At 49.6% G+C, this 27,707-nt stretch overlaps 1 protein-coding gene across 3 annotated transcripts; it reads left to right on the forward strand.

Annotated features, from left to right (window-relative positions):
- The first annotated feature begins 296 nt into the window (after positions 1-296).
- Positions 297-27,707, forward strand: Slc44a2 (solute carrier family 44 member 2). 3 transcript variants are annotated; one of them, XM_047531713.1, is made up of 23 exons: positions 297-424; positions 15,270-15,318; positions 17,516-17,589; positions 17,715-17,799; positions 18,594-18,678; positions 18,815-18,925; positions 19,011-19,071; positions 19,159-19,282; positions 19,390-19,473; positions 19,561-19,673; positions 20,907-21,038; positions 21,126-21,225; positions 21,312-21,404; positions 21,568-21,652; positions 22,135-22,397; positions 22,475-22,569; positions 23,098-23,201; positions 23,295-23,368; positions 23,457-23,527; positions 23,686-23,774; positions 25,400-25,484; positions 25,917-26,041; positions 26,301-27,707. In XM_047531713.1, exons 1-22 carry the CDS (start codon positions 394-396, stop codon positions 26,036-26,038), a joined length of 2,130 nt encoding a protein of 709 aa, XP_047387669.1. In that variant the 5' UTR covers positions 297-393; the 3' UTR covers positions 26,039-26,041; positions 26,301-27,707. The 3 variants fall into 3 exon arrangements, with proteins under 3 accessions (XP_047387669.1, XP_047387668.1, XP_047387670.1); XM_047531712.1 differs by lacking the exon at positions 297-424 and adding an exon at positions 14,526-14,694; XM_047531714.1 differs by lacking the exons at positions 297-424; positions 25,917-26,041 and adding an exon at positions 14,528-14,694.

Genomic DNA, 27,707 nt, shown 5'->3' on the forward strand with positions numbered 1-27,707 from the left:
CTTGCCAATCTGATGAATGAAAAATGTCATCTTCTTTTTGTCCGTTCATAGGCACACGGTCAGCACTCAGTATCTATTTGACGAATCTATGAATGGATGGACGAATGAATGAATGACAACCGATCTCTCCAGACCCTTCACGCTCTGCAAGAGGGTTCTCAGGAGGGCCCAGACTAGAAACAAAGGTTGGGGCCCTACGCTCCGGGTCCCGGCCCCGCCCCCAGGCCCCGCCCCCTCCCGCGCAGGGCTCCCATTGGCGAGGACACGCGGGGGCTGGCCAGGCGGGCGGGGCGGGGCCCCGACCCGGGGCGGGGCGCTGCAGCCCGCGGAGCCTCGCGCCCGCCGGGGCTGGGGTCTCGCTGGCTGGGACACCCCTTCCTGCCTGCTGCGGCCATGGAGGACGATCGGAAGGACGGAGCCTACGGTAGGACTCGCCTCCGGCCTGGGTCGCCTCCGCGGAGTCGGGAGGCTGCGGATCTTGAGGGAGGGGGACATCTAGACCTCAAACAGCCGCGCTGCAACCGGAGGTCCCTCCGCCTCCAGGCCTCTGCATCCTGCGCTGCGCGCAGCCCACGCTCCCTGCTCTGGTCTGGTTACCCCGCGTTCCCTCCCGAGAGCCCCAGTTCCCCTTCAGGCTGATGGGCCGGGGCTCACAGCGCATGCTCTGCCCGCGGAGGTCCCGTTATCTGGGCGGCTCAGATGGCAGGCGGGGGAGGGGAGGAGTGGTGATCGCGGCTGGGAAAAGGAACAGGGCCCTGACCTCTCCAAATCCCCCTCCTCTTCCAGACCCCTTTGTTTACTTCTTCCTCCGACCCACACCCCCCTTCCCCAAGAAGTAACCATCCCGGGCTTTTGGCTAGATGGGGAAACTGAGGCAAGATTGGAGAGACCTCATACTGGGATGGGAGCCCACCGGGTCTGGCCAGGAGCCTGGGAAGGGCGGAAACAAGGGCGCCTCCGGTGAGGGGGCAGGAAGGAAGCCGGAAACAATTGAGAAACTTTCCTTGCCCTGTACGAATAACTAGGAGGCCCGCCTCCCGTTTTAGCAGGTCCGGGAGACTGAGACCCCCTTGGTGAACCTCTGAGGGCGGCCTTAGCCTTTTGGCACTGGGATGGGGCCAGGATGTGGGCCCCTTCTCACTCGAGCGCGCCCTACGGTGAGACCATCCCCTTGGGTTCCCACGGGCTCGTGTCGAGGACCTCAGTTTCTCCTTTCTCTTCTCCATTTTGGGTTCCCAGGACCCAATTCAGTCCAAGACTCAAGTGGCATTGCTCTGGGGTAAAGGGGCCCTGTGCTCGCCTGGTTGTGTGATAGGAACTTCCTGGAAACTGCTGAGAACCAAGGGCCTTGGGAAGGGGGCCGGAAACTGCTCGAAAATAATCAAGAAAAACAAGTAGACTAGCGCTGTGCCTTCCTTTCCCCAGGGACTGTGGCCTGTGGAGGCTGCAGGGAGAGATAGGTGGGAGAGGCTGGGACCCTCCCTGCCCAGCCCAGCCAAGAGGGAGGTACCATGACCTGGCCATCTCCCAGTCACCTCCCTGACTGTTTGAAGCTGCCTGCCTAGACCTCCAGAAGGGTCCCCAGGCTCTTGGGTTTGGATCAAGCCCCAGACTTTGTGACTACTGGCGCTGTGCATCCCTTGGGTGTGGCTGGCTATCTCTGATATGGGAATCTGGGGTACAGGCCTGCCTGCCTGTGGTCAGTACCTGAGGGATCTTTAGTTTCCATGAGGGCTGGCTGGAATGGGGGTGTGAGGGCAGAGTGGACAATGATGTGATTCACCCAGTTTTGAATTTGGTCAAAGGCTAAGACTGAGCCATGGATGGAACTGAGTAAACCCTCTCAGACCTAGTCAGACTTGCCCAGGAGACAAGACAGGCCACCTCTGTCCAACAGACCTGACAGCCCTGGGACTGGACTCTGGGACTATACTCCATCATGAAGATTTTTTTTTGGTGGTGGTGGTGGTGTTTTTTTCCGGGGTGCTGGGGATTAAAACCAGGACCTTGCCCATGGTGGGCAAGTACTCTACCACTGAGCTACACCCTCAACCCCAAACAACAAGTATTTACTAAGCACCTTAACAGGCAGAGGCCTAGACACTGGGAAGGTAGCAGTGGACAAAGTAGAAAAATCCTAGACCGCAGGGAGTGGACAAGAGAATAAATATGTAATTATAGGTTGTTTAAGGTTGTGAAGCAAAGAAGAGGACAGTGTGTGGAAGAATCATTGGGCTCTATTTTAAGCAGCTAAGGACTGGATGTGGACTGACCATGGGAAGATTTCAGGGGAGTGTGCTCTAGGCAGAAGGAACAGCAAACAAACCACATAGTTGCTTAATTAGTTCCCTGTATGAGACCCAGCAGAGCCTGGGATGGAAACTGCATCTGAATCCTGCGGTCAGGCCCTACTGTCTTCAGAGGGCCCCCCTGGCTTCAGTGCTTGCTGGGTTCATCAGAACCAAAAATGCAGGGCTGTTGGGCTTTCCCAAGAAGTCTCTGTCAGATAATGGAGAGCTTTTCCTTGGAAATGAGGTACAAGACTGAGTGGTTCTTATATCCTTCCCTATTACCCCCATGGCTTCCCATAGGTTACCTTGAATGTAGGGGTGACATCAGATAGATCTGGCCCAAATCACGGTTCTGACATTTAACATGCTGTGTGGCTCTAGGTGAGTCATGACCTCTCTGAAACTCTGCATCCTTGTCTGTACGGCTGGGCACAGTCACTCACTGGCGGGAAATAATTTGCATGGTGCCCGGCAAGCTTAATGTGCTCAGGAGTCCTTTGGGGTTGGTGACACACAGGACATGTTTCTCACAAGCTAATAGAGAAACAACCCTCTCTGTAGAGACGTGGACTTGGGATGAACTGGGCAGGACCCAAAACTCCTTCCTCAGTAGAGACCATATCTCCAGAGGAAGGCGGCAGCTCCAAGGGAAACGGCCTAGACCCTGGCGGATGTTGTCAACGGGCACTGCCATTCTTAGCCCATCCGTGGCATGAGCAGCACAGGAAAGAATTCTGAAGCCCCAAATAGTAAACTTTGGCCAGGGAGGAGAAAAACAGAAAACATTAGCCGTGCTTAGTTAAAAAGCAAATTCCTGAAGGTCTGGGGTTGTGGCTCAGTGGTAGAGGGCTTGACTAGCATGTGTGAGGCACTCGGTTGATTCTCAGCACTGCATACACATAAATAAAGGCTCATCAACAGCTAATATATATATGAAGCAGATTCCTGGGCTAGGGTGTAGCTCAGTGGTAGAGTACTTGTCTAGCATGCCAGAGACCTTGGATTTCATCCCCAGTACTGGGGGCAGGGGGAACTGTGGGGGAGGGAGATATTTAATTATTAATTGCAACTTTTGGAGCAGCAAGATAACACATTTACATGCTTCCAAGTACAAAACATATGCCAGATGCAATGGTGCATACATGTGCAATGGGTATACATGTAATCCCAGCTGCTTAGGAGGCTGAGGCAGGAGGATCCCTAGTTCAAGGCCAGACTAGGCAACATGGTGAGATGCTGTCTCAAAATCAAAAATAAAAAGGACTGGGAGCTGGGAGCGGTGGTACACACCTCTAATCCCAGCAACTTGGGAGGCTAAGGCAAGAAGTTCATAAGTTCAAAGCCAGCCTCAGTAATTTAGCAAGGTCCTAAGCAACTTAGCAAGACCCTGTCTCAAAATAATAAAAAATAAAAAGGTGGGCTGGGGAGATAGCTCAGTTGGTAGAGTGCTTGCCTTGCAAGCACAAGGCCCTGGGTTTGATCCCCAGCACCGCAAAAAATAAAAAAATTTAAAAAAAATAATAATAATAATAAATAAGTAAAAATGAAAATAAAAAGGTCTGGGGATGTGGCTCAGTGGCTAAGTACCCCTGGGTTCCATCCCCAGTACAAAAAAAAAAAAAAAAAAAAAAAAAAAAAAAAAAACTGGGAATTTAGCTTGGTGGTAGAGCACCCCTGGGTTCCATCCCCAGTACTAAAAGCAATTGTAACAAATGTATGATTTTAAACTCTTGTACATCAAAATTAGTATCTTCTCTCTTTTGGGCTAAGGAAGACTAAAAACTAAAAATAAATAAGCCCTGAAACACATGGAAGATTTTTAGTTTTCCATGTGAAAGAAACTTCTACAAGCCCCTGGCCAGCTGTCCTCACCCCAGACATAACAGTCTCCTAGAGCTTAGTCTATTTGTTTCAGTGCTTGTGTGCGACATCTGTATCTTTTTAAAGCTCCCTGGGCTGGTTTAATGAGAAAAATGGTGGGGTTCCACAGCGGAATACTATGTAGTCTTTTAAAAAGATGAAACAGTTCCAGGCTTGCTAGTGGGAAACACTGTCCCATTATGTTGTTCTGTGAAAAGGCAAATAGGGGAACAGTGTGCGACAAGATCAGGTTAGGGGCTGGGGTGTGGTTCGGTGGCACAGTGCCAGCTGAGCATGTGCAAGGCCCTGTTTAGTTATAAATCTGTTCCTCACTCTCAGCAGTGTCTGGGAAGAGAGAAAAGGGAAATTGGTGAGAGGAACTTGCCCCAGGGAGAACAAGTGAGGATTCTAAGAATATAAGTGAGAGGGACAGTGATTTTTTTTTTTAAGTCGAAACTGAATTTTTCTTTCTTTCTTATTCTTTTTTCTTTCTCTCTTTCTTTTCTTTTCTTTTTTTTTTTTTTTTTTTTTCTTTCTGGTACTGGGGATTGAACCCAAAGGCACTTTGCTGGTGAGTCACATCCCCAGCCCTTTTTATCTTTCATTTTGATACAGGGTCTCACTAAATTGCTTAGGGCCTCTAAGTTGCTGAGACTGACCTTGAATTTACAATCCTCCTGCCTCAGCTGCCTGAGTCACTGGGATGACAGGCGTGCACCACTGCACCCAATTCTGAACTGAATTGTGATTTTTTTTTCTTTTTCTTTTTCTTTTTTTCTTTTTTTTTTTTTTTTTTGTTCTGGGTATTGAAGGAAAGGAACACTTAACCACATCCCCACATCCTGAACTTTTGATCTTGATAAGTGTATAGGTTGTTTCGTATAAATCAATTTGCCTATAGCTCCCTTTAGCCAACATTCATTGAACCAATGCTGTATGCCAAGTTCTGTTCTAGACACTGAAGACAGGAGTGGACAGAACAAAAATGCTGCCCTCATGGAACTGACATTATGGAAAGGGAGACACATAAGAACTAAGGTGAATGATTGGGAAATACTTAGAATATCAAATAAGGGTTCTGGAGAAAATTTAATTGCCGAAGAGGGGTGGGAGTGATCTCTAGGTTCTGGAGGTGGGTTTGAGATTTAAAGTACAGGGATCAGAGAGGGTCAGCCTGACAAATGACCAAAGGAGGGAGAGGGAGCTGTGAGGAGCTTTTCAGACCAAATGCACATGCAAAGCCCCTGTGGTAGGAGGAGCATGTCTGGTGTGATTAGGCAATGAGGAGGCCCATGTGACTGGAGGAGGTAAAGACGGAGGGGAAAGGCCAGAGAGTTCAAAGCCTTTTTAGACTTCTGTTCGGAAAGAGGTGAGACCGTGAGAATCTTGGGCAAAGAAGGATGTTGCCTGACTCAGGTGTTCACAGGCTCCCTCGGGTCTCTATGGGGTCCAGTGGCAGAAGTCAGGAGGTCAAGAGAGAGGCCATAGCAATAGTCACAGGTGTGAGTCAGCTGATTCTAAGGTGTAAATAAAAGAACACATCTAGCTGGGTACTGTGGCGCACACCTGTAATCCCAGCGGCTGGAGAGTCTGAGGCAGGAGAATTGCAGGTTCATAGCCAGCCTAGGCAAATTAACAAAACTGTCTCAAAATCAAATTTATAAAAGGGATGGAGGTATAGCTCAGTGGTGGAGTGCTTGCTGAGCATGCTCAAGGTCCTGAATTCAATTCCCTGTACAATTCTGACCCTGTTAGGTTCCAGTACCTGGTACCAGTCCTGTTTGAATTTCAGCTCCATCCTAACTCACTGGCACCATCTGCTACCTTCCGTAGTCCTGAGCCTCAGTTTCTCCATTCATAAAATGGAATACACTGCTGGGCATGGTGGTGCATGCCTGTAATCCCAGTAGCAGGCTGAGGCAGGAGGATGGCAGGTTCAAAGTCAGACTCAGCAATTTACCAAGACCCTGTCTCAAAATAAAATATAAAAAGTGCTGGGGATGTGACTCAGTGGTTAAGTGCTCTTGGGTTCAATCTCTGGTACAAAAAAAAAAAAAAAAGGGTGGGGGAAGGGGGCAGAGAGAGAGAGTATACAACAGTGCGGGCCCCTGAGGCTGCTGTAAGGGCTCAGTGAACTGATATGGGTGCAGCCCTTGGCCATGCGCTAGGAGAGCGTGGTAAATGCCACTTGCTGGGGATTATTCACATAACATGCAGTTCAAGAGCATAGAGTAAGAAGCAGCATTCAAATCCCAGTCCCCATGCCCATGTGACCCTGAACAAGTTCTGAAGCTATTTTTTATTTTATTATTATTATTTTTTGGTACTAGGATTGAACCCAGGGGTACTTTATCACTTAGCTACATCCCTAGCCTCTTTAATTTTTTTTTTATTTTGAGACAGGATCTCGCTAAGTTAGGGCCTTGCTAAATTGCTGAGGCTGGCCTTGAATTTGGGATCCTCCTGCCTCAGCCTCCTGAGTCCCTGGGGTTACAGGCATGTGCCACCACATCCTGCTTAAGCATTTCTGTGCCTCAGTTTCTTCACTGGGTCATCTGCCCTCAGAGCATCATTGTGAGGATTAAACATTCTTGGAAGAAAACCTCTTGTTCATTGCCTGTCGCATATGGTGAACACTCTATCTTTTTCTATTAGCATTTCTTTATTGTTTTGTTTTTTTAGTTGTCGATGGTCTTTTATTTTATTTCTTTTTATTAGGTGCTGAAGATCAAACCCAGTGCCCCACACATGCTAGGCAAGTGCTCTACCACTGAGCTGCAGACCCAGCCCCTCTATTAGCATTTCTATGCTTTTCTATTCAGATGTTTTCCTCAAACCCTTTGTCAAAGGGACCTGTCTGAGCAGCTGGGATGCTCATTACTTAGGGACAAACTTCTGGGAGGGCGGGGGCTGCCGGCCTGGCTGTGTGGGCGAGGCCTCGGGCCACTGCAGCCCTTGGGGACTTGGCTGGAGTCCGGAAGCTGTGGGGGCTGGGTGGCATCTGATGTCCTGGCACAAGCATTGTGACAGGGCAGCCTGTGTCAGTTGGCCTGATCCAGCAGCCCAACTTCCATTTCCTCTCCCCCCACTTTTGCCTCTCTCAGGGTCTTGGTCCATTTTCTGTTGCAAATAACTTCGTACCATAGACTGGGAAAGTTATAAAGAAAAGTTTCCTTAGCTCAAACTTTTAAGATTGAGGGGCCATATCTGCCTGTCTTGCTGGCCAAGTCCCCAAGTGACACATGGAGGGAATCACAAGGTGAGAAATAGGCAGTGCATGTATTCAGAATCTCTTTCCCTTCCTGTGCTGGGGATGGAACCCAGGGCCTCTCTCACGCAGTCTCACGTGACCCACTGAGCCACGCCCACAGATCCGCTCTCACTTTGCGTGTGGTTTTTTTTTTTTTTTTTTTTTTTTTCCTGTACTGGGAATTGAACCCAAGGTGCTCTACCCCTGAGCCACGTCCTAACCCTTTTTATTTTTTATTTTTTTTATTTTGACATAGGGTCTTGGCTAAGTTGCTGAGGCTGGCCTTGAACTTGCAATTCTTCTGCTTTAGCCTCCCAGGTTGCTGGGATGACAGTGGGTGCCACCGTGCCTGGCACTTCTTATATAACCACCAGTACTCAGTCAGGAGGGCTCAACCCAGGTGATCTCTAGTCCTAACCACCTCCCAAAGGGCCCACCTCTAAACATCATGGTCCAATTCAGTTTCTACCCTCTTAATACCTCCCAAGAGGAACTAAACTCCCATGAGTTTCAGAGAGGACAAACTACATTTGAACCACAGCACTCAGGATCTGCCAAAGAAAAGGCCCGATCGCCTCCAGAGGGGCTCTGCTCTGTTTCTCTGTCCTTCAGCAACTGTGTGGCGTGAGTGTCTCAGTTCCCCCTATCAAGTGAGAACAATTTATGGTTAGTTTATTTATTTATATTTTTCCTTCTTTTTTTTTTTTTTTTTTGTGGTGCTGGGGATCGAACTCAGGGCCTTGTGCTTACAGGGCAAGCACTCTACCAACTGAGCTATCTACCCAGCCCCTATATTTTTCCTTCTTATGGTGCTGGAGAGTGAACCAAATGCTGGCCAAGTGCTCTACCCCTGAGCCACACCCCCAGCACTTAGCGCTTCTTGAAGCTGTGAACCCCAGACCTGGGCTAGGTGCTTTTGGAGCATTAAGTCCTTACAACATCTTCAAGGGAAATGTCAGTATTAGCTTCATTTTCCAGTCAGGAAAATGGCGGCTGGGAGATGGAAAGGTGTGTCCAACATCACCCAAGAAGGATGGGAGCCCTGTTGGGTCCGACACCCCTCACCCCACTTGCAAGCTGTGGACCCTTTGGAGCAATTACATTCCTTCTCAGTGCCTCCACGCCCCACTCCATATTGTGGGAAATAAATGACAAGATGTACCACCTGCACTTAACGCTGCCATTGTAGTGTAGCAGCCGCAGAGAATATGAAATGTATGAGCCTGGTGTGTGTGAATAAAACTTCTCGTGGAAAACATGGACACTAACATGTATATTTCACATCATTTTCTCATCACCAAATATTCCTTTTAATTAAATGTAATTAATTAAAACAAAATTTTTGTTGTAGTTGTTTTGGGCTCTTCATTCTTTTGATTTTTTCAACCATTTAAAAATAGGTGGGATTTACCTGTAAACCCAGCAGTTCAGGAGGATAAAACAGGAAGATGGCAAGTTTGAGGCCAGTCTCAGCAATTTAGTGAGGGCCTAAGCAATTTAGTGAGATTCTGTCTCAAAATAAAAGGACTAGGGATGTGGCTCAGTAGTTAAGCACCCTTGGGTTCAATTCCTGGTACCAAAAATAAACAAACAAAAATAAATAAGGCTGGGGACAGTGGCGCACGCCTGTAATCCCAGCGTTTTGGGAGGCTGAGACAGGAGGATCGTGAGTTCAGTCAGCCGCAGCAAAAGCAAGGTGCTAAGCAACTCAGTGAGACGCTGTCTCTAAATAAAATATGAAATAGGGCTGGGGATGTGGCTCAGTGGTCAAGTGCCATGAGTTCAATTCCCAGTACCTCCCCTCCCCCCCAAAAAAGGACTGTGGCTGGGATGTAGCTCAGGGGTGGAGTGCTTGCCTAGCATGCACAGGCTCTAGACTCAACCCCTAGCATAAAGGATGGAAAAAAGAAAAATAGAAGAAGCAATAGCAGCAGCAGCAATGACAGGCAGAATACTAGCCCCCAAATATATCCCCATGGCAAGTTCCTGAACCTGGGTATATGTTGTTAGTTTACATGGCAAAAATGGGACTTTGAAGGTGAATTTAAACTAAGAATCTTAAAATGGTAGATTATTCTGGATAATCCAGGTGAACCCTTGGGCACCTGGGTAAGAGTCCTTATAAATGAAAGAGGGAGGTGGGGAATCAGAGAAGGACATATGACAATGGAAGCTGACATGGGCTTGAGGCGATTATTAACTTTAAAGATGGTCAAAAGCCTGCCGCACTGGGGCACGCCTATAATCCCAGCTAATCCCAACTACTCAAGAGCCGAAGGCTAGAGGACAGAAAATTCAAGGCCAACTTGGGCAGTAGAGCAAGACCCTGTTTCAAAATAAAAATTTTTAGAAAAGGGCTGGGGATGTAACTCAGTGGCAGATCAGTTGCCCAGCATGTGTGCGACCCCAGATTCCATCCCCCGTACAACACATGCAAAAAATAAAATAAAATAAAATAAAGATGATAGAAAATAAAGCCTCTAGAACCTGGAATCAATTCTTCCCTAGAATCTCAGAAGACTCTAGAGTTTCTCAGATTATTTCAGAGAATCTAGAATCCTCAGAAGACATGGATGCTTGATCACAGCCTAGGGAGATGCGTATTGGACTTCTGGCTTCCTGAACTGTAGGATAATTGGCTGGGGGTGCATCTTGTGGCAAGAGGGTGCTGAGCACCTGGGAGGTCCTGGGTTTGAGCCCCAGCACTGCAAAAAATTTTTAAAAAGCTGGTGTAGTGTTGCACCCCTATAATCCCAGCCACTCTGGGGGCTGAGGCAGGAGGATTGAGGGAGCTCAATGCCAGTCTCAGCAATTTATCGAGGTGCTAAGCAACTCAGGAAGACCCTGTCTCTAAATAAAATACAAAAAAGGGCTGGGGATATGGCTTAGTTAAGTACCCCTGAGTTCAATCCCTGGTACAAAAAAAAAAAAAAAAAAAAATTAAAAATTAAAAGTAAAATAAATTTTGTGTTGTTTTAAGTCATCAAATTGTTGGTTTTGTTACAGTGACCAATGGAAACTCATACAGATACTAGTTCAGGAATTGGACAGCCTGTTTCTGTTGCTCACAGTCTTTGAGATCATGGGCATGTTATTTCCCTCTCAGCTTCATTTACTGCATCTGTCTAATGAACTTAATGGTGGGCTCAATCTCACAAGGTTGCTATACAGATGAAATGAGGTCAACTCTGTGACTTTATGTATTTTTGGTACTGGGGATTGAACCCAGAGATGCTCTATCACTAAGCTGCATCCCCAGCCCTTTTTATTTTTTATTTGGAGACTTCAAACTCAGGGTCCTCCTGCCTCAACCTCCACTGGGATTACAGGCATATGCCACTGTGCCTGGCACCTGGGTGACATTTTAGAAGAGTGCCTGGCACATGGCAAACCTCAGGAAAGGGGACATGAGTGCTGTTCTGATGGTGTCTTCCAGCGTCTTCTGCAGAGATTTGTTCAGCAAATTCCCCACCCAGCAAGTTTTGGATTGGGCTCAATTAAAAACCATTAGTATTTGTTGCTCACTCCATTCCCTTCGGCTCCACCCAGTAAGGTTCACAGGAGCTAATGGAACCCATCAGATGGCAAGGTCAGTGTCCCTCTTATGTTTCCTGAGAGCCCACAGGACCAGGACTGGTGCCAACCCTATCCCTGGTGCCCTCTGCACTTTTAGCTCCATCTCACAGAGGGGTGATTCATGTTCACCCAGCAAGACTCTGCTGCCACACCCATGGCACCAAATCCTCAGGCTCTGCAATCTCTCCCTGACTGAAAGAGCTGTCCCCGTGCATCTCCCTTCCCTAGTCTGGCCTGGTCATGCTCAAACACCCTTAGTGGCTCCTTCTTTACCAGTCAAACCTAGATCAGAGATGGACCTCTTTGGTGATGGGTAAACTGTCACTGCTCCCTAAGCCTTCATTTCCTCTGCTGTTAAATGTGTTGATAGAGTGTCCATTATGGCAAAGAGGGTCTGAAAGGTGTTGGGACCTCTGGGGTCAACACTGACTTTTTTTTTCTCCCCCTTGTGGTGCTAGGGATTGAACCTAGGATCTTATGCACGCTAGGCAAGTGTTTTACTGCTTTTTGTTTTATTTTGAGGTAGGGTCTTACTGAGTAGTGCAGGCTGGCTTCAAACCTGTACTCAGCTGCCTGAGTGGCTGGACTACAGGCAAGTCCCTGGCTCAAAATTGTCTGCTTTTATGTGACTGCAACCTGTTTGGCAGCCTGTAGATATTCCAGCTGGCACCAGAAACTTCTGGTAATCTCTTATCTCTCCTCCCACATGCCTTGCTGGTCTCACCTCCTATCTCACGGTAGATGTTTCTCCTGTGTTTTCTTTCTCATACTTGTAATACTTCTGTTTTTATGTATTTGCATGATTAATGCATGTGGAATTTATTTTGCTATGCGTTTGGGGGTGGGGTTAAGTTTATTTTCCTCCAAATGTGCATCAATGCTACTGACCAAAGGATTTGTCCTCTCTCTGAAAGACTGAGAATTCCACCTTTGTCATATATTAAATTGTTTTAAGTAAAAAATCCACAAACTAACTTTTTTTTTTTTTTTTTTTAGCCCTAGGGATGGAAACTGGGACCTTGCAAATGCTAGGCAAGCACTCTCCCACTGAGCCATAGCCCCAGTCCCTCACAAATTTGTTTTTAAAATATGTGTACCTTTAGCCTGGTATAGTGGTACACTCCTCTAATCTCCGTGTCTCCGGAGGCTGAAGCAAGAGGATCACAAGTTCAAGGCCAGCCTGGACAATGTAGTGAGACCCTGATTCAAAATAAAAAGGGCTCAGGACATAGCTCAGTGGTAAAGTGTACCTGGTTCGAATCCCCAGTGCAAAAAAAAAAAAAAAAAAAAAAAGAAAGAAACACCCCAAACCAACCCTGCTCACTGATAACTCTAAGCCGCAATTTTCAATCTTAGTTCTGCCTATGTGGATTACATATTGTGGTTATTCATTCATGGTACCCTTACTGAGGTCCTGCTTTATGTCATGTGCTAATGCTGGTCACTGGGGGCAGAGTTATGAACAAAAGAGGCAAGGGGGCCACACTTAACCACCAATAAGAAAGAGATGGTGATAAGTGACACATTTAAAAGGTAGCTGAGCTGGCCTTAGAGGCAAGCCCACCTACCTGGTCCTAGCTACTTGGGATGCTAGGGCAGGAGGATCTCGAGCCCAGATTTTAGGCCAACCTTGGCAATGTATCGAGACCCTGGCTGTATAAAACGTTAAAATAAAATGAATGTGATGGGATAGAGAAGAAAGGGGCCCTGCCTTATCTATTTGTTTATTTGCTTATTTATTTTTCATGGTAGTGGGGATGGAACCCAGAACCTGTGCCCACTAGGAATGTGCTCTTCCACTGAGCTATACTGTTTAGATAAGGTTGACAGAGAAAACCTCTCCAAGGAGATATTTCAGCACATGCCCAAAGGAGGTGGTACACATAGACATCTGGAAGAAGAGTTTCTGTGCAGAGGGAACAGAACCGCCAGTGCCAAGGCCCTGAGGTGGGGCTATGCTTGGTGATTCTGTGGTATAGCCAGGAGGCTGGTGAGACTGCAGAGCAAGCAAAGGATAGAGTGGGAGTAGACGAGGTCAAGGGAGAGGCCATGAGGAGGAGTTCTGCCTTTCCTCAGAGCAAGGTGGAAGTCACACAGGGTTCCGAGCAGAGGAGGTGCACTCTGATTTGGGCGTTCACAGGCACCTATGCCTGCTGTGGAGAGGACAGACTGTGGAGGCTGCACAGGGTAAGGGTAGGAGCCAGGAAACCTGGTGGAGGTGCCTGCACTGGTCCAGGCAGGAGATGGCCGGCTGTGTGACAGGGGTGGGGGTGAAGAGGGAGATGAGGAAAGCTTGGTTCTGGATGAGTCTGAAGGCGGGGCAGGTGGGAAGCAGAGGGGTCTCCCACGTTTCTGGCCTGAGCATCTGGAAGGATGGAGCTTCCATTACCATGCCTGGGTAACCTTGCTGAGCATGAGGTGACAGTGAGATCTCCACGTGGAGTGAGGGGAGGGAGGTGCCTCACAAATGTGCAGCAGGAGGTGAGGCCTGTGTAGGAAGCAGACATTCTGGAGCTGTCAATGAGGACCTTGTAGGTGGGGTCTTGAGTCTGAGTATCCCAGGGACCAGGTAGCCAGGAACAGATGAGGCTTTTGACCTGGGACCGGCCTGATCTCTGTCCACTGCTCAGACTGGGTGGGGTGGGACTAGACCGCCTTAGGGTTGGCAGGCATTGCAGGAACCACAGGGTTTCTTTGGGAGTCCTGGTCACCCAAGGGCATGGCTTGGCGCCTTGGACCTCGCCTGTTTGCTGAAGCCTGTGGCCCAGGAGTCAGGCAGGGCCTCCTTAGCAGGAGGCCACGGGGAAAGATGGCATTTTCTCCAGGGACAAAATAAGTCAGTGACCCCCCTCCCCCAGGGGGCGGGGTTTGACTGAAGTAGCACCTAGTACAATTATGGAACACCAAATATACATATCTCACCACACTGATTGTATACCCCACCTTGCTGAATACACCCCTATACGACTGTATAATACCTGTGATGGGCTGTACTGTATACAACTGGCCTCAAAGAGATTGGGAAACCTTGCTGTGTGCTGATTCTGTAGTCTAAGCTATTGGGGAGGCTGAGGGAGGAGGCCTGCTAGAGCCCAGGAGAGAGACTGTCTCAAAAAAGAAGAAACAAAAACCAAACAAAAACAAACAAACAGAACTAAAAACAGACCAAAATAAATAAAATCCACCAGTCTGAGGTTTCAACCCCAATACTTTATTTATAGTTGGTTGTTTGGGCCCAGCCATCTCCCAAACCTCCTCTGCCTCAGTTTCTACACTTGCAGAATGGAATAGTGGAGGCGCACCTTGGGGGTTGGAAACTGTTCCCTGCTGTGTCGCTTGGTGGGTGGCAGGAGGGTAGGCTGAGGCCCCCGGGTGAAGCCACCGGGTTCCCGGGTGGGGGCTGGGTCGGTGTGGGGGGCGGGGAGGGCTAAATCCGGCGGTTGGTGAGTGGCGGGAGCAGCTGCTGCCCGGATCGGCCCCCTCTTCCGTCCCTCCCCTCCGTCCCTTGGCTCGGGCCGGTCTGACCGGTTTGGGCCGCCCAGCCTGGCACTTGGCTGGGAGGAGCCGCCGCCAGTCGCTCGCTCGCTCGGTGTCTCTCTCGGGACGTCTGCGCGTCCAGACCCCGGGACTGAGAGGGCGCGGGAGCAGGCGGGCGCCGTCGGGGCCCGGCGCCCGCAGGGATGGGGGGCGATCGGCAGGATTACTACGGGAAGCACGGTAGGCTGACCCCCTTCCCGCACCCCCGGGCTGGCTCCTTGGAGGGCGCAGCGGGGGGACCTCGGGGAGGAGAGGAAAGACCCCTAGAGGGAGGGAGAAGCGGAATTGCAGATCTCTGCCTGAGCCCCCATCTCCTGCCAGCCTCCCTCACCCCAGTTCTGTCCAGAGCTGCCTCTTGTACGTTCCAACAAACCCCCTTCCCCTAAGAACATGCTTCTGTTTCTGTAGCCCCTTCCGCTGCAGAAGCCCCCTGCCCCATGTCACCTTGAACCTTACCCTTTCCGTCAGGTTCCCTGGCGGTAGCCCTTCCTGGCTTCCCACCTCTGGTTGGCGCCAGCTGATAAATCTTGCTGTTAACAATTAGGGGCTCTCCCGCCCCTTGCTGTGGTATGCACTGACTGGGGACTTGGGTGTGGTGGCCCGGAGGTACAGTGCAGCCAAAAATTTGCACTAGAGTTCTAAATTTTACTCCTGCCCACGCACAGCACACCTAGGGTCATCTGGGGCAATGGGTTCCCCAGCCTTTTTTTAGTTCAGATCTTCTGACCCCCAAGCTTAATCCTATTGACTTTCAGGAACTCCCCAGAAGTACGATCCTACCTTCAAAGGACCCATTTACAACAGGTAAGGGCTCTGGATTCCTGGCAGCAGGGGATGCTGTTCCTTCTTAAGCGACCCCAACCCTCCTTTCTGCACCCCTCCAGTCTGTTCTCCAATACACTGGTGATAAATGTTTGCAGCCTGATAGAAGGACTGATTTTCTGTAATATAAAAAGAAGTTCATACAGATTTTTAATTTTTTTTTTTTTTTTTTTTTTTTTTTTTTTTTGTGGTACTGGAAATTGAGCCCAGGGACGCTCCTACCACTGAGCTACATTCCCAGTCCTGTATTTTATTTTATTTTTTTGGTACTGGAAATTGAACCCAGAGGCACTTTACCTATCACTGAGCTCGGTACATCACCATCTCTTTATTTTTTTGCTCTGAGACAGGATCTCACTCACTAAATTGCTTAGGGCCTAAATTGCTGAGGGTGGCCTCCAGTTTGCCATCCTCCTGCCTCAGCCTCCCAAGTCACTGGGATTCTAGGCAGGCACCACCGCATCTGATGAGATTTCTTCTTCTCTCCATCTTTTTTTCTTTTGTACTGGGGATCAACTTTTCCACTGAGCTACACCTCCAACTTCGCAAATGGATATTAAAACTAAGCAAAAGACAGGATCAGATCATTGACAGAATAAGTACTGTAGACAATGAACTTAAGAAAAGATGCTCAACTTCAGGAAAAAATAAAATAAAGGAATGTAATTTGAAACAATACCAGATCATATTTCCCCATAAGAGATTAGCACAAATAAAAGATTGATATATATTCTGCTCTGAAATTGTTGCAGTCTTTATTTATTAATTTATTTTTTGCAATTCTTGGGATCCAGCCTGGGGCCTAGCAAATGGCTAAGCAAGTATTCTCTACCACTGAGCTACATCCCTAGCCCTATTCTTTTATTTTGAGGCAGGTTCTCACTCAATTGCTCAAACTGACCTTGAATTTGAGCTCCTCCTTCCTCAATCTCCAGAGTAACTGGGATTACAGGTTTGTACCATCAAGCCCGGCTAGTCTTCATTAATTTTTTATTCAAAAAAATTTTTTTTAGTTGTTAGTGGACCTTTATTTAATTAATTTATTTATATACAGTACTGAGAATCAAACCCAGGGCCTCACACATGCCAGGCAAGCACTCTACCACTGAGCCACAACCCCAGCCCCTTCGTTTATTTTTGAGATAGGGTCTTGCCGTATTCCCCAGGCTGGCCTAAAATCCTAGGCTCAAGTGATCCTCCTGGGGAGTGGGAACTACAGATGCATACCTCTATAACTGGCTGGTGCAATCTTTTGGGGAGGTAATTAAAAATATAAAGTTTCTGCCTTCTTTTTCTCCCAAGTACTAAGGGTTGAGCCCAGGGGTGCTCTAACACTGAGTTACACCCCCAACCGTTTTTCTTTTTTATTTTGTGACAGGGTCTCTCTAAGTTGCCTAGACTGGCCTCGAACTTGTGATCCTCCTGCCTCAGCCTCCTGAGTCTCTGGGATTACAGGTGTGCACCACTGTGCCCAACTGGAATATAAAATTTTCTTAATGTAAATCTCTTTGTTCCCAAGACTTTAACTCTTCCTCTTTTTTAAATTTTTTGTTTTTGGTTGGTTGGTTGGTTGGTTTTTTGGCAGTGCTAAGGATGGAGCCCAAGGCCAGGAGCATGCTAAGCAAGCACCCTACCACTGAGCTACACTCACAGCCCCCCAGATTTTAATTCTAGGGAAAACATTTCCCAATAAACCTTGCATACATGGACAAAATGTTACTAGGAATTGCTGGCAAAGATGTGGTAAAATAGCCGGGTGGAGTGGTGGATGCCTGTCATCCTAGCCACTCAGGAGGCTGAGGCAAGGTGGCAAATTTAAGGCCAGCCTCAGCAACTTAGTGAGGCCCTAAGCAATTTTGTGAGACCTTGTCTCAAAATACAAAATAAAAGATAAAAAGGACTGGGGATGTAAAAAGGACGCTGGGTAAAGCGTCCCTGTGTTCAATTCCCAGTACCAAAAGAAGAAAAAGAAAATGATGAGGGAAAATGGACACTTTGAAGCACAAGAGACATTGCTGTCATAACCTGTCTCAAGGACAGTGTAGCATTTAGATATCAAAACATAAATTGCACATGCTCTTTGGCACAGCATTTAAGCTACTCAGGAAAATGTGCATTATTGCATGGATACCTAGGGGCCAGATGGACCCTTGCCCTGATGCTCTCCTTCTGTTCCCAGGGGTTGCACAGACGTCATTTGCTGTGTGGTCCTTCTTCTGGCCATTGTGGGCTACGTGGCCGTGGGCATCATAGGTGAGTGGAAGAGCCGGTAGGAGAAGGAGGTTACAGGGTGGGAGGGGACAGTGCAGCCTTTGGGGCAGGGGTAGGGCTGGTACTCAAGGGTGGCAGTACCTCAGCTCTGCTGAATCCCTCCACAGCTTGGACCCATGGGGACCCTCGAAAGGTGATCTATCCCACTGACAGCCGTGGGGAGTTCTGCGGACAGAAGGGCACAAAAAATGCGTGAGTGGGCTTCCCTTGGTGGGCAGAGGGCTTCATGAGCACAGGGGAGATGGTTCTAGGCTTTCCCCATCGGCTCCATCCATTAATCCCTCCACAAATACAGTCAACCCTCAGAACCCAAGGGTGGTTTCTCCCAGGCCCCCTGCAGATTAAAATGTTTGAGTGCTCTGGTTCCTCATATTAAGGGGAATGGTATTTGCATAGGATCAAGGCCCATCCTTGATCACACCTCAGGGCACTTTAGCATCTCTAGTCATTTAAGGTGACTTGTGGTGGGTGCACAGTACGATGTACATGCCACATAGGCGCCTGCTGTACTGTGTTGTTTAGGGAACAATAAGAAAGACAAGTCTGTACTTATTCCTTTTTTTTGCACGTGCAAGTGCTGGTGACCCAGCCCAGGGCTTCAAGTTTGCACCATCTAACACGGAGCCATACCCTTGGCCCTGAGCCTCCTTCATCCCTAAAAGGAGGACCACAACAGTTCCACCTCCAGGGGTCTGTTTTTGTTTGTTTGTTTTTTTGTTTGTTTTGTTTTGTTTTTGTGCCAGGGATTGAACTTGGGTGCACTTGACCACTGAGCCACAACCCCAGCCCTTTTTATTTTTTATTTTGACAGAATCTTAGCCAAGTGCCCAGGCTGGACTTGAACTTGCCATCTTCCTGTCTCAGCCTCCCAAGTAGCTGGGATGACAGGGGCCTGGCTTCCAGTTTTTATTGGTTGTTTTTGTAAATTTTTATGTGGGGTGGTTGAGAAGTATTGACTATTTCCATTCTTCCTTTCCCGACCCTAGGAACAAGCCCTTCTTATTCTACTTCAACATTGTGAAGTGTGCCAGCCCCCTCGTCCTGCTGGAATTCCAGTGTCCCACCCCACAGGTAACTTGTTCCCACCTTTCCTCTTTGCTCTCCTGTTCACTTTCTGTCTCCCATAAATATGGAGTGGAACCGTTGTCCTGAGTGGGGATCTGGTGTCTGTCTTGACTGCATCTTCTCTTGTCTTTCTGTCCCCCAGATCTGTGTGGAGAAATGCCCCGACCGCTACCTCACCTTCCTGAATGCTCGAAACAGTCGGGACTTTGAGTACTACAAGCAGTTCTGTGTTCCGGGCTTCCAGAACAACAAGGTGAGCAGGAGACTGCCCTGGGAGCTCAGAGGCATGTACCTAGTGGTGCCAACCTGGGGGATTGCCCTCTTCCCTCTCTCGGCAGGGTGTGGCCGAAGTGCTGCGGGATGGTGACTGCCCTGCTGTCCTCACCCCCAGCAAACCCTGTGAGTCCGGAGTTCCATAAGGCCAGGGGGGTAGGGGGAGGGTCTGCAGGGCTCAGCCTGACAGCTCATGTACCCTGTTGCCTGCAGTGGCCCGGCGATGCTTCCCAGCCATCCATGCCCACAAAGGGGTCCTCATGGTGGGCAATGAGACGACCTATGAAGATGGGCTCGGCTCTCGGAAGAACATCACGGAGCTTGTGGAGGGTGCCAAGTGAGGATCAAGGCCCCCCACACCGGTGTCACGCTGCACTGGCTGGGAGAGGGCATGCCCTGGGGTGGGAGGGGTGTCTGACCTGAGCCTCTTCCACCTTCCCCCAGAAAGGCCAATGGGGTTCTGGAGGCACGGCAGCTGGCCATGCGGATATTTGAAGATTATACCGTCTCTTGGTACTGGATTGTCATGTAAGAGGGAAGGTGGCTCTCCCCTGGCTGCCCCATATGAGGCTCTCGTGGGATAGGATCTTCTAATGTCCCTATTTTATCCCCCAGAGGCCTGGTCATTGCCATGGTGATGAGCCTCCTTTTCATCATCCTGTTGCGCTTCTTGGCTGGCATTATGGTCTGGGTGATGATCGTCATGGTGATTCTGGTGCTGGGCTACGGTGTGTCTCTCCCTCCCTGTATCCATCCTTGCCTAAGGTTGATAAAATGCCCATGCCCTTTGACCTATTTGTAAGAGCAGCCACTTGAAAACAGCCTCAGTGCCATTAATAGGGGACAGGTTAAGTCCAGCTCTCTGGTGCTGGGGATACAGCTCTTCGGTAGAGTACTTGCCTGATCTATGCAATCCCCTTGTGTTCAATCCCCAGTGCCACAAACAAAAACAATACTAAGGGCGGTGGGGGGGGGCTGGTGTCATCGGCTGTAGCTCAGTGGCAGAGAGCACCTGCCTAGCATGGACAAAGCCGTGGGTTCCTTCCCAAGTACTGCCCAGAACAAACAAAAAAACAAGAATCTCTGGCTATTTGTAGCCTTCCAAACCAGGACCTAGGTCAGTATTTTATGAACACCAAAAGACATTCTCGAGCAGTTTTTTTTTTTTTTTTTTTTTTTTAGCACAGGGGAAAGGGGTGCCTGTGCTGGCACCAGAATGCCTGGGGATCAAATCCTGGTTCTGTCACTTCCTAGCTCTGTGTCCTTGGGCACGTGACTAAACCTCACCGTGCCTCAATTGCTTCCTTTCTTTTATGGGGATAATTAATATTTACCAGTTGGGAGGCCTATGAGAAGGAGACAATGTGAGGATAAAGCCAGGGGAAGGGCCTGTCTAGATTAGGATGATAGACTCTGGAGGCACCGCTCACAAAGCAGTGCTTCATAGGCCGATGCTTCACTTCATCTTGCTTTAGGATAAGTGCTTGGCTGCCCAGTCTGAGGACACAGTATCCAACCGTTCATGTTAATAGTGGTTTCTGGCTGGGTGCTGGCACTTTAGATTGCTTGATTTGTGTTTTAATAACTGTAGTTGATAATTTTATTTATTATTTATTTTTGTGGTGCTGGGGTAGAGCTGAGGGCCTCACATATGCCAGGAACGCACTCTACCACCAAGATACATACACCCTTGTCCTACAGTTTTATCTTACAAGGAGCTAAGGGGAACAGGCGAGGCAGCAAGATCACAAGTTCAAGGCCAGCCTCAGCAACTTAGGCCCTAAGCAACTTAGTGAGACCCTGGTGCAAAATTAAAAATTAAAAAAGGGGGATCTGGGGATGTGGCTCAGTGATTAAGCACCCCTGGGTTCAATGCCTGGTACCAGAAAAAAGAAAAGAAAAAGGAAATGTGATAGATATACACAATGGAGTTGGTGGGCTGAGGTTGTGATTCTGTGCAGGAATATTTCACTGCTACATGGAGTATTCCCGACTGCGTGGGGAGGCTGGCTCTGATGTCTCCCTGGTGGACCTTGGCTTCCAGACAGACCTCCGGGTGTACTTGCACTTACGGCAGACTTGGATGGCCTTCAGTGAGTTGAAGCCCCCTGATCCTGCCTCTGATGGAGCCTTGGAGGTGGTGGGGAGCCCGAACAGCTCATCCTCTCTGCCCCTTACAGTGATCATTCTGAGCATTCTTGAAGTGGTCATCATCTTGCTGCTCATCTTTCTCCGGAAGAGAATTCTCATCGCCATTGCACTCATCAAAGAAGCCAGCAGGTGGGGGCCAGGGCACTAGGGGACCTGGCTGGGTTTTTCCCTAAGGCTGTTCAGGTCCTGATGCCTGTGTCTCTGCTCCTCCCCAGGGCTGTGGGATACGTCATGTGCTCCCTGCTGTACCCTCTGGTCACTTTCTTCCTGCTGTGTCTTTGCATCGCATACTGGGCCAGCACTGCTGTGTATCCACCTCCGGACTCCATTTCTGACAGCCTATGGACAGGGCTGGAACATGGTGGTGGTGGTTATGGTGGTGGTAGAGGTGGTAGTGGGGGTGTGGATCCTTTCTCACAAGCCCCTGGGGTTCCCTATCCAAGATTTCAAGTTCCTTAATGAGCCCTTCAGCTTCCTGTCCACTTCTAATGAAGCTGTCTATAAGATTTTCGATGATGCCTCCTGCTCACTAGCTGGGAAAACCTGCAACCCTGAGGTGAGTGTCCCTGGGGCAGGGAGGGCAGGTACTGCCCCAGCAGCCCCCAGACATTTTGAAACCTCTCATTCCTACTTGGAGATCATGTGGCAGACATTTGGCACCAACTGTATGCCATGTAAGGGGTATCAGTGACATGGAGTTGAAGAGACCCCCATGCCTGGATCTGGCAACTTTCCAGGACACACTGGGAAGTGATGCACCCAGCATCCTGGGTGCTGAAGTACACATCTTGTTCCCCCTTCATTTCATGTCCAGTGCCTACACCCTTTTCTCCACCTCTGTGATGACTGTTCTTGTTTCTAGAATTCCTTGTGTTCCATGTGTTCCTATCTTGAACCCCCAATTCCTTGATGGCACCCTGATCCTCATGACTTGTGTCTTATCCCATGGTCTAACCTGATTGGTGGCTCAATGATGCCCGGAGCCCAGCTGAACTCTTGGCCCCTGTATTTTGACTTAGACTTGTGTCCCTGCCCCAGACCTTCCCTTCCTCCAATGAATCCCGCCTGTGCCCCAACGCCCGATGCCAGTTCGCCTTCTATGGTGGTGAGTCGGGCTACCACCGTGCACTGCTGGGCCTGCAAATCTTCAATGCCTTCATGTTCTTTTGGCTGGCCAACTTCGTGCTGGCGCTGGGCCAGGTCACACTGGCTGGGGCCTTTGCCTCCTACTACTGGGCCCTGCGCAAGCCAGACGACCTGCCAGCCTTTCCGCTCTTCTCCGCCTTTGGCCGGGCACTCAGGTAGTCCAGGGCTGGGGATGGGGTGGGTGGCGTGGAGGTGTTCTGGCCCAGCCGCTAACCGTCTCCTCTGCCCACAGGTACCACACAGGATCCTTGGCCTTTGGCGCCCTCATTCTCGCCATCGTGCAGATTATTCGAGTGATGCTTGAGTATTTGGATCAGCGCCTGAAAGGTGTGGCCCCGCCACAGCTGTTGTTGTCTCTTGCTGAGGGCGGGGCTGTGTGACAAACTGGGGATTGGTTCTTGCTTGTGTGGTGGGTGAAAAAAAGTGGTCGGACCCTAGTTGGTTTCTGCCTGTTTGGATGGAGCTGAGAGGCTAATGTGATTGGTTCCTGCGGTGGAGGAGTAGGGGAGAGAGCCCAGTGTAACCCTGAGGGGCGGGGTCCAAGAGGCCTGACCCACCATTGGGTCCTGCTAGGAGGGCGGGACTAAGGCGGTTACTTTTTCTCTGAGAAGGGTCCTGGGGCCGGGACTGGTTTATTTTGAGATTGGGAGGCAGGAGGATGGGCTTCTGCTTGGGCTTGGGGGCGGGGCCTGCATAGCAGTGTGTGTTTTGATTGGGTTGTCTTGTGGGCGGGGCTAAAATGCTTTACAATTGACTCACTTATTAGGGGCGGAGCCGAGGGCTCGGATGAAGTCTTCTGCTTGTCTTTGAGGGGAGTTTCCTACTTACTTCTGCATCCCTTTATTTCTCTTCCAGCTGCAGAGAACAAGTTTGCCAAGTTTCTCATGACCTGTCTTAAGTGTTGCTTTTGGTGCCTGGAGAAGTTCATCAAATTCCTCAACAGGAATGCCTACATCATGGTGAGTGGACCTGACCTCCCGTGAATGAACTCACCAGCTCCTGCCGGGTGAGTTCCCCACCCAGTGGGCCTGATCCTTCCTCTTCCCTTCCAGATTGCCATCTATGGCACCAACTTCTGCACCTCAGCTAGGAACGCCTTCTTCCTGCTCATGAGAAACATCATCAGGTCAGGGAAGATACCTTCCTCTCGCTGCTTCCCTCTCCCCCTAGTCCTGGAGCCAACATTCACACCTGGCCCTCCCTGTTTCCTGCAGAGTGGCCGTCCTAGACAAAGTCACGGACTTCCTCTTCCTGTTGGGCAAACTTCTGATCGTGGGCAGTGTAGGTGAGTGCCATCCCCCAGGCTGTCAGTGTATGGTAGCCTGTTGGAAGTGACTTGTGGACTGCTTTCGTGCCTTATCTCTTCTGTGATAAGTATCATCTTGGAGGGTTCTTTTCCTATAGCCAGAACTCTCAGCCTTGGTTTCTTTCCCTTACCTCCAGGGATCCTTGCTTTCTTCTTCTTCACCCATCGTATCAGGATCGTGCAGGATACAGCACCACCTCTCAATTATTACTGGGTTCCAATACTGGTATGTAGACTTTTGGGGACAGATAGAGGTCTGGGGATAAGGAGGTGTTGGGACTTGTTGGGACTTGTTTGGCCTCCTTTGGATGAAAATCAGATGGTGAGGGATTAAGTATTTATTCAGTCCACAGACATACCTACTGCATGCCAGGCACTGGGGTGGAGAGGTCCTTTAGAGGTTTTATGATTTAGAAGTGAACAGACATTAATCAAGAATGATATTGGACCAGGTGTGGTGGCACACACCTGTAATCCCATCAACTCTGGAGGCTGAGGCAGGAGGATTGCAAGTTCTCAGCCAGCCTTAGCAACTAAGTGAAGCCCTAAGCAATTTAGTGAGACACTGACTAAAAATAAAAAAAAATAAAAAGGACTAGGGATGTGTCCTAGTGGTAAAGCACCTCTGGGTTTAATCCACAGTCCAAAAAACAAACAAACAAACAAATAAGTAAATAATAGTACTGGTATTCCAGGTGAGGTGACACATACCTGTAATCCCAGTGACTCGGGAGGCTGAGGCAGTAGGAGTGGCCTCAGCAAATTAGAAAGGCTTTACACAGTTTAGACCCTGTTTCAAAATAAAACATAAAAAGGGCTGGGGATGTAACTCAGTGGTAGAGTACCTTCCTGGCATGATCAAGAAAGACCTGGGTTTGGTTCCCAGAACCTAAAAAAAAAAATAGAATGATACTGATGTGTGATTGCAACCTGGAATGTGTCATTGGGACATCTACACAGTATGGGGAATTATTAGGGTCTGTAGTGAAGGATCTGGGTACGTCAAGGGGTCTAGGTGACTTCATCATTCAAGTAATACTGAATCTGAAATCTGAAGATGTAGGTGATATCCAGGCAGAGGAAACAGCAAGTACAGAGGCCCTGAGGTAGGACCCTGTACTAGGAACTGTGAGGAGACCAATGTGGTTGATGTGGAGAGAGTAAAGAGGTAGAGATAGGGATAAGGAGGTGACAGACCTTGGATATGGGTTGAGTCTCCATCTTGAGAGCAGTGCAGGCCTTGGAGCCCAGAGACCTAGATTTTTTTTTTTTTTTTTTTTTAATCTTAGAACCAAAATGAGTAACTGGGCAAATTATTTAATCTCTCTAAAGTCAACTTCAGTCAACAAATGTTTATCAGGCAGCTCTCAAGGAACCAGGAGTCTCCAAATTGCTAGGGATATAGCAATAAATGCACCAACACAGTCTAGTAGGTAGGTGAGTATTAAACCCACAATGTCCTAAAAACATGTAAAATTGCAGCTGAATGCAGGCCTGAGGTGGGGGGCACAGTGCCAGGAGAACACAAAACAGGGTCTAGATGTTGGAGGCAACTTCTGGAGTAGGTGGTACTTGAGAACTTGCTATTTGCTTTCTGCTATTGAAAGCAGAAAGATGATGAGGCATGAACTACACTTAAGTCAGGATAGCAGAAAGTACAAAGGTCCTGAGGTTGAAGAAAAGAAGATGTGACATATGGGATGATGGGATCCTGTCAGCAGGGTGAGAAGTTATTCCAGTGAGGGCTTATCAGCAGGGGATTGACATGAGCCCAGTCTGGAAAGGACATGGTGGGTGGGGGTTGCTCTGGGCAGGAACTTGGGCAGAAATAGGCCATCTCCCCTCACCCAGACGGTGATCGTTGGGTCCTACTTGATTGCCCATGGTTTCTTCAGCGTCTACGGCATGTGTGTGGATACGCTGTTCCTCTGCTTCTGTGAGTGACCCCTCACCCCAGCCCTCATGGGGCCCTGACTCCCTTCTCCCCACGGGTCATGACATCTCCCTCCAGTGGAGCCATGCTCAGCTGTTCAGTGCTCTCCGCTTCCTCAGGTTGTCCCTTGTCCCAGGGCCCTTGCATGCCTTCCTGGCTTCCTCACTGCACAGAGCTGCTCCATCCCATGGTCCCCCAGCCCGGCAACAGCTGGAGCACTCTGCCCTGGGTCCTCAGCTTTGGAGTTGCTGGCTTTGTTGGGGGGCGGATCTGTGGCTGCCACTAACTCTGGTCTCTCCCGTCTGTCTGTTTTTGTTTTTTATTTTCTCTTCCTCTCCTCCATGCCTGCTGGCTTCCCTGTTCTTCCCCTGCCTCCCTTTTCCCCTCCTTTCCTGACTACCCCATTTTCCCCCTGCCGGTTCCTGGGGGGCCCAGGTGAGGACCTTGAGAGGAATGACGGCTCTCAGGAGCGACCCTACTTCATGTCGCCCGAGCTGAGAGACATCCTGTTAAAGGGGAGTGCGGAGGAGGGCAAGCAGGAGGAAGTCGAGGAGTAGAGAGTGAGGGAGACTGGCCTGGGAGCCAGGTGTCCTCCCTGTAGCCTGGGGGGAGGTGCATGTGGGGGGGCTCCCTTGCCTGGGAGTGTGGGATCATGTGGTCCCTTCCCAAGCCCACTACAGCGTGCCCCTCTGGTCCTAGTGTGTCTTGCTTTCTAACCCTCTGAGGCTTCTCTGTGGCCCTCATCCCCTCACCCTGTCCCCATGGCCCCTGCCCGTGGACGCCCTCTCATGCCACCTGCTCTGGGGCCTCTCTCTGCAGTGGAGGATCTGGAGAGAAATGATGGGTCAGCTGAAAGGCCTTACTTCATGTCTTCCACTCTCAAGAAGCTCTTGAACAAGACCAACAAGAAGCTGGCAGAGTCCTAAAGGTCCAGGCCTTCCCTGCCTCTCCAGAGCCCTCCGCTGGGTGCTTGGTCGGCAGCTTGGGTCAGTACCCCCAGCCCGTCCGACTTGCCTGAAGTCCTATCACTGCCTCTCTGCCCCCTCTTCATGATCCAGTTACTGCCAGTTTCTGGGGACCTGGAGGATTTGGGGCATATCTTCCCTATGCCAAGGGGTGCTCAGAGTTTTCACAGCAGCCCTGCAAGACTGAGATGAAATGAGTCACTTTAGCTCTCACTGACTCGGATGGGGACAAATCCGGACGGGGACAAATCCGGCGCAGCTTCTTGGTATCTGGGGTGGGAGGTGGCCAGATCTGCAGGCTCCTTCAAGCTTCCTGTCCTACTCTTAGACCACAGTGGGACAAACTATGGGAAGGACTGTGACTGTATATGAGGGAGCAGTGACTACAATGAACTTGAGTTCCAAGTTCCCCCTGCCTGCTCCAGCTGGGACTGAAACCCGTCTCTGTGGCTGAACAGTTGGCTCAAGGGCCGCCGGATGCATTTCTTTATTATTATTTTTTAACCTGGACATGCATTAAAGGGTCTATTAGCTTTTATTCCATCTGTCTCCACAGCTGGGATGGAGCTGCCAGGGAGTGCCTTCATTTGTCCCTGCCCCTACTGGTTTTGGCTGGGCTGGGAGAATGTGCATGCAGGTGGAGTCCCCACTACAGAGGTGGTATTGGGGGGGCTCATTGAGGGAGCCTTTGATGGGAGGAGATGGGGCCAGATGGTTGGGAGTGGCAGCAGGAAGTGGGCTTGTGTGACCACCAGAGCACGTGGAAGGAGACGCTAATGACTGCTTAATGGAAACCTGCTGGCCAGTTGCCTGACTGGAGAATCGGGCCCAATGTACACCCCCCACCACCCCGCCTCTGCCAGTTATTGACACTGCTCTCTTTGTAAGAGAGAAAAGAAACTGAATCTACCCTAGGGATGGTCTTCAGGGGACAGGGATGGGTGGGGCAGGTGCCCTGGGCTAACTGGGCCCTGTGCCCACTCACCTACCTTGGGGATCCTTTTGCCAAACTGTTGAACTCGGGGGACCTGGTTGTCTGGTTCCCCCTTTGCCCACCACATCCCGAGCAGTCCCCCACCCACAATTCATGCCTTTACCCATCTGCACTATCAGCACTATCCATCAGGATCCTGGAGAGGGAGAATTCCCAGCCTGTGGTCTCCTGTCTCCTGTGCCTGCCACCTGCCATCCCCATCCTGTCTGCCCAGCTCTATGCATCTGTTAACTGCATTCCAACCACTAATAAAGTGCCTATTGTACA

Source organism: Sciurus carolinensis, chromosome 17 (assembly GCF_902686445.1).
Source record: "Sciurus carolinensis chromosome 17, mSciCar1.2, whole genome shotgun sequence".
Taxonomy (NCBI): Eukaryota; Metazoa; Chordata; class Mammalia; order Rodentia; family Sciuridae; genus Sciurus; species Sciurus carolinensis.

Bases quoted from the DNA above. Each gene is read 5' to 3' on its own strand.
- Slc44a2 (XM_047531712.1), top strand. From the start codon at position 14,658: ATGGGGGGCGATCGGCAGGATTACTACGGGAAGCACG. The intron at 23,775-25,399 runs GTATGTAGACTT...CCCCTCACCCAG, and splicing joins ATTACTGGGTTCCAATACTG to ACGGTGATCGTTGGGTCCTA. The intron at 25,485-25,916 runs GTGAGTGACCCC...TGGGGGGCCCAG, and splicing joins TACGCTGTTCCTCTGCTTCT to GTGAGGACCTTGAGAGGAAT.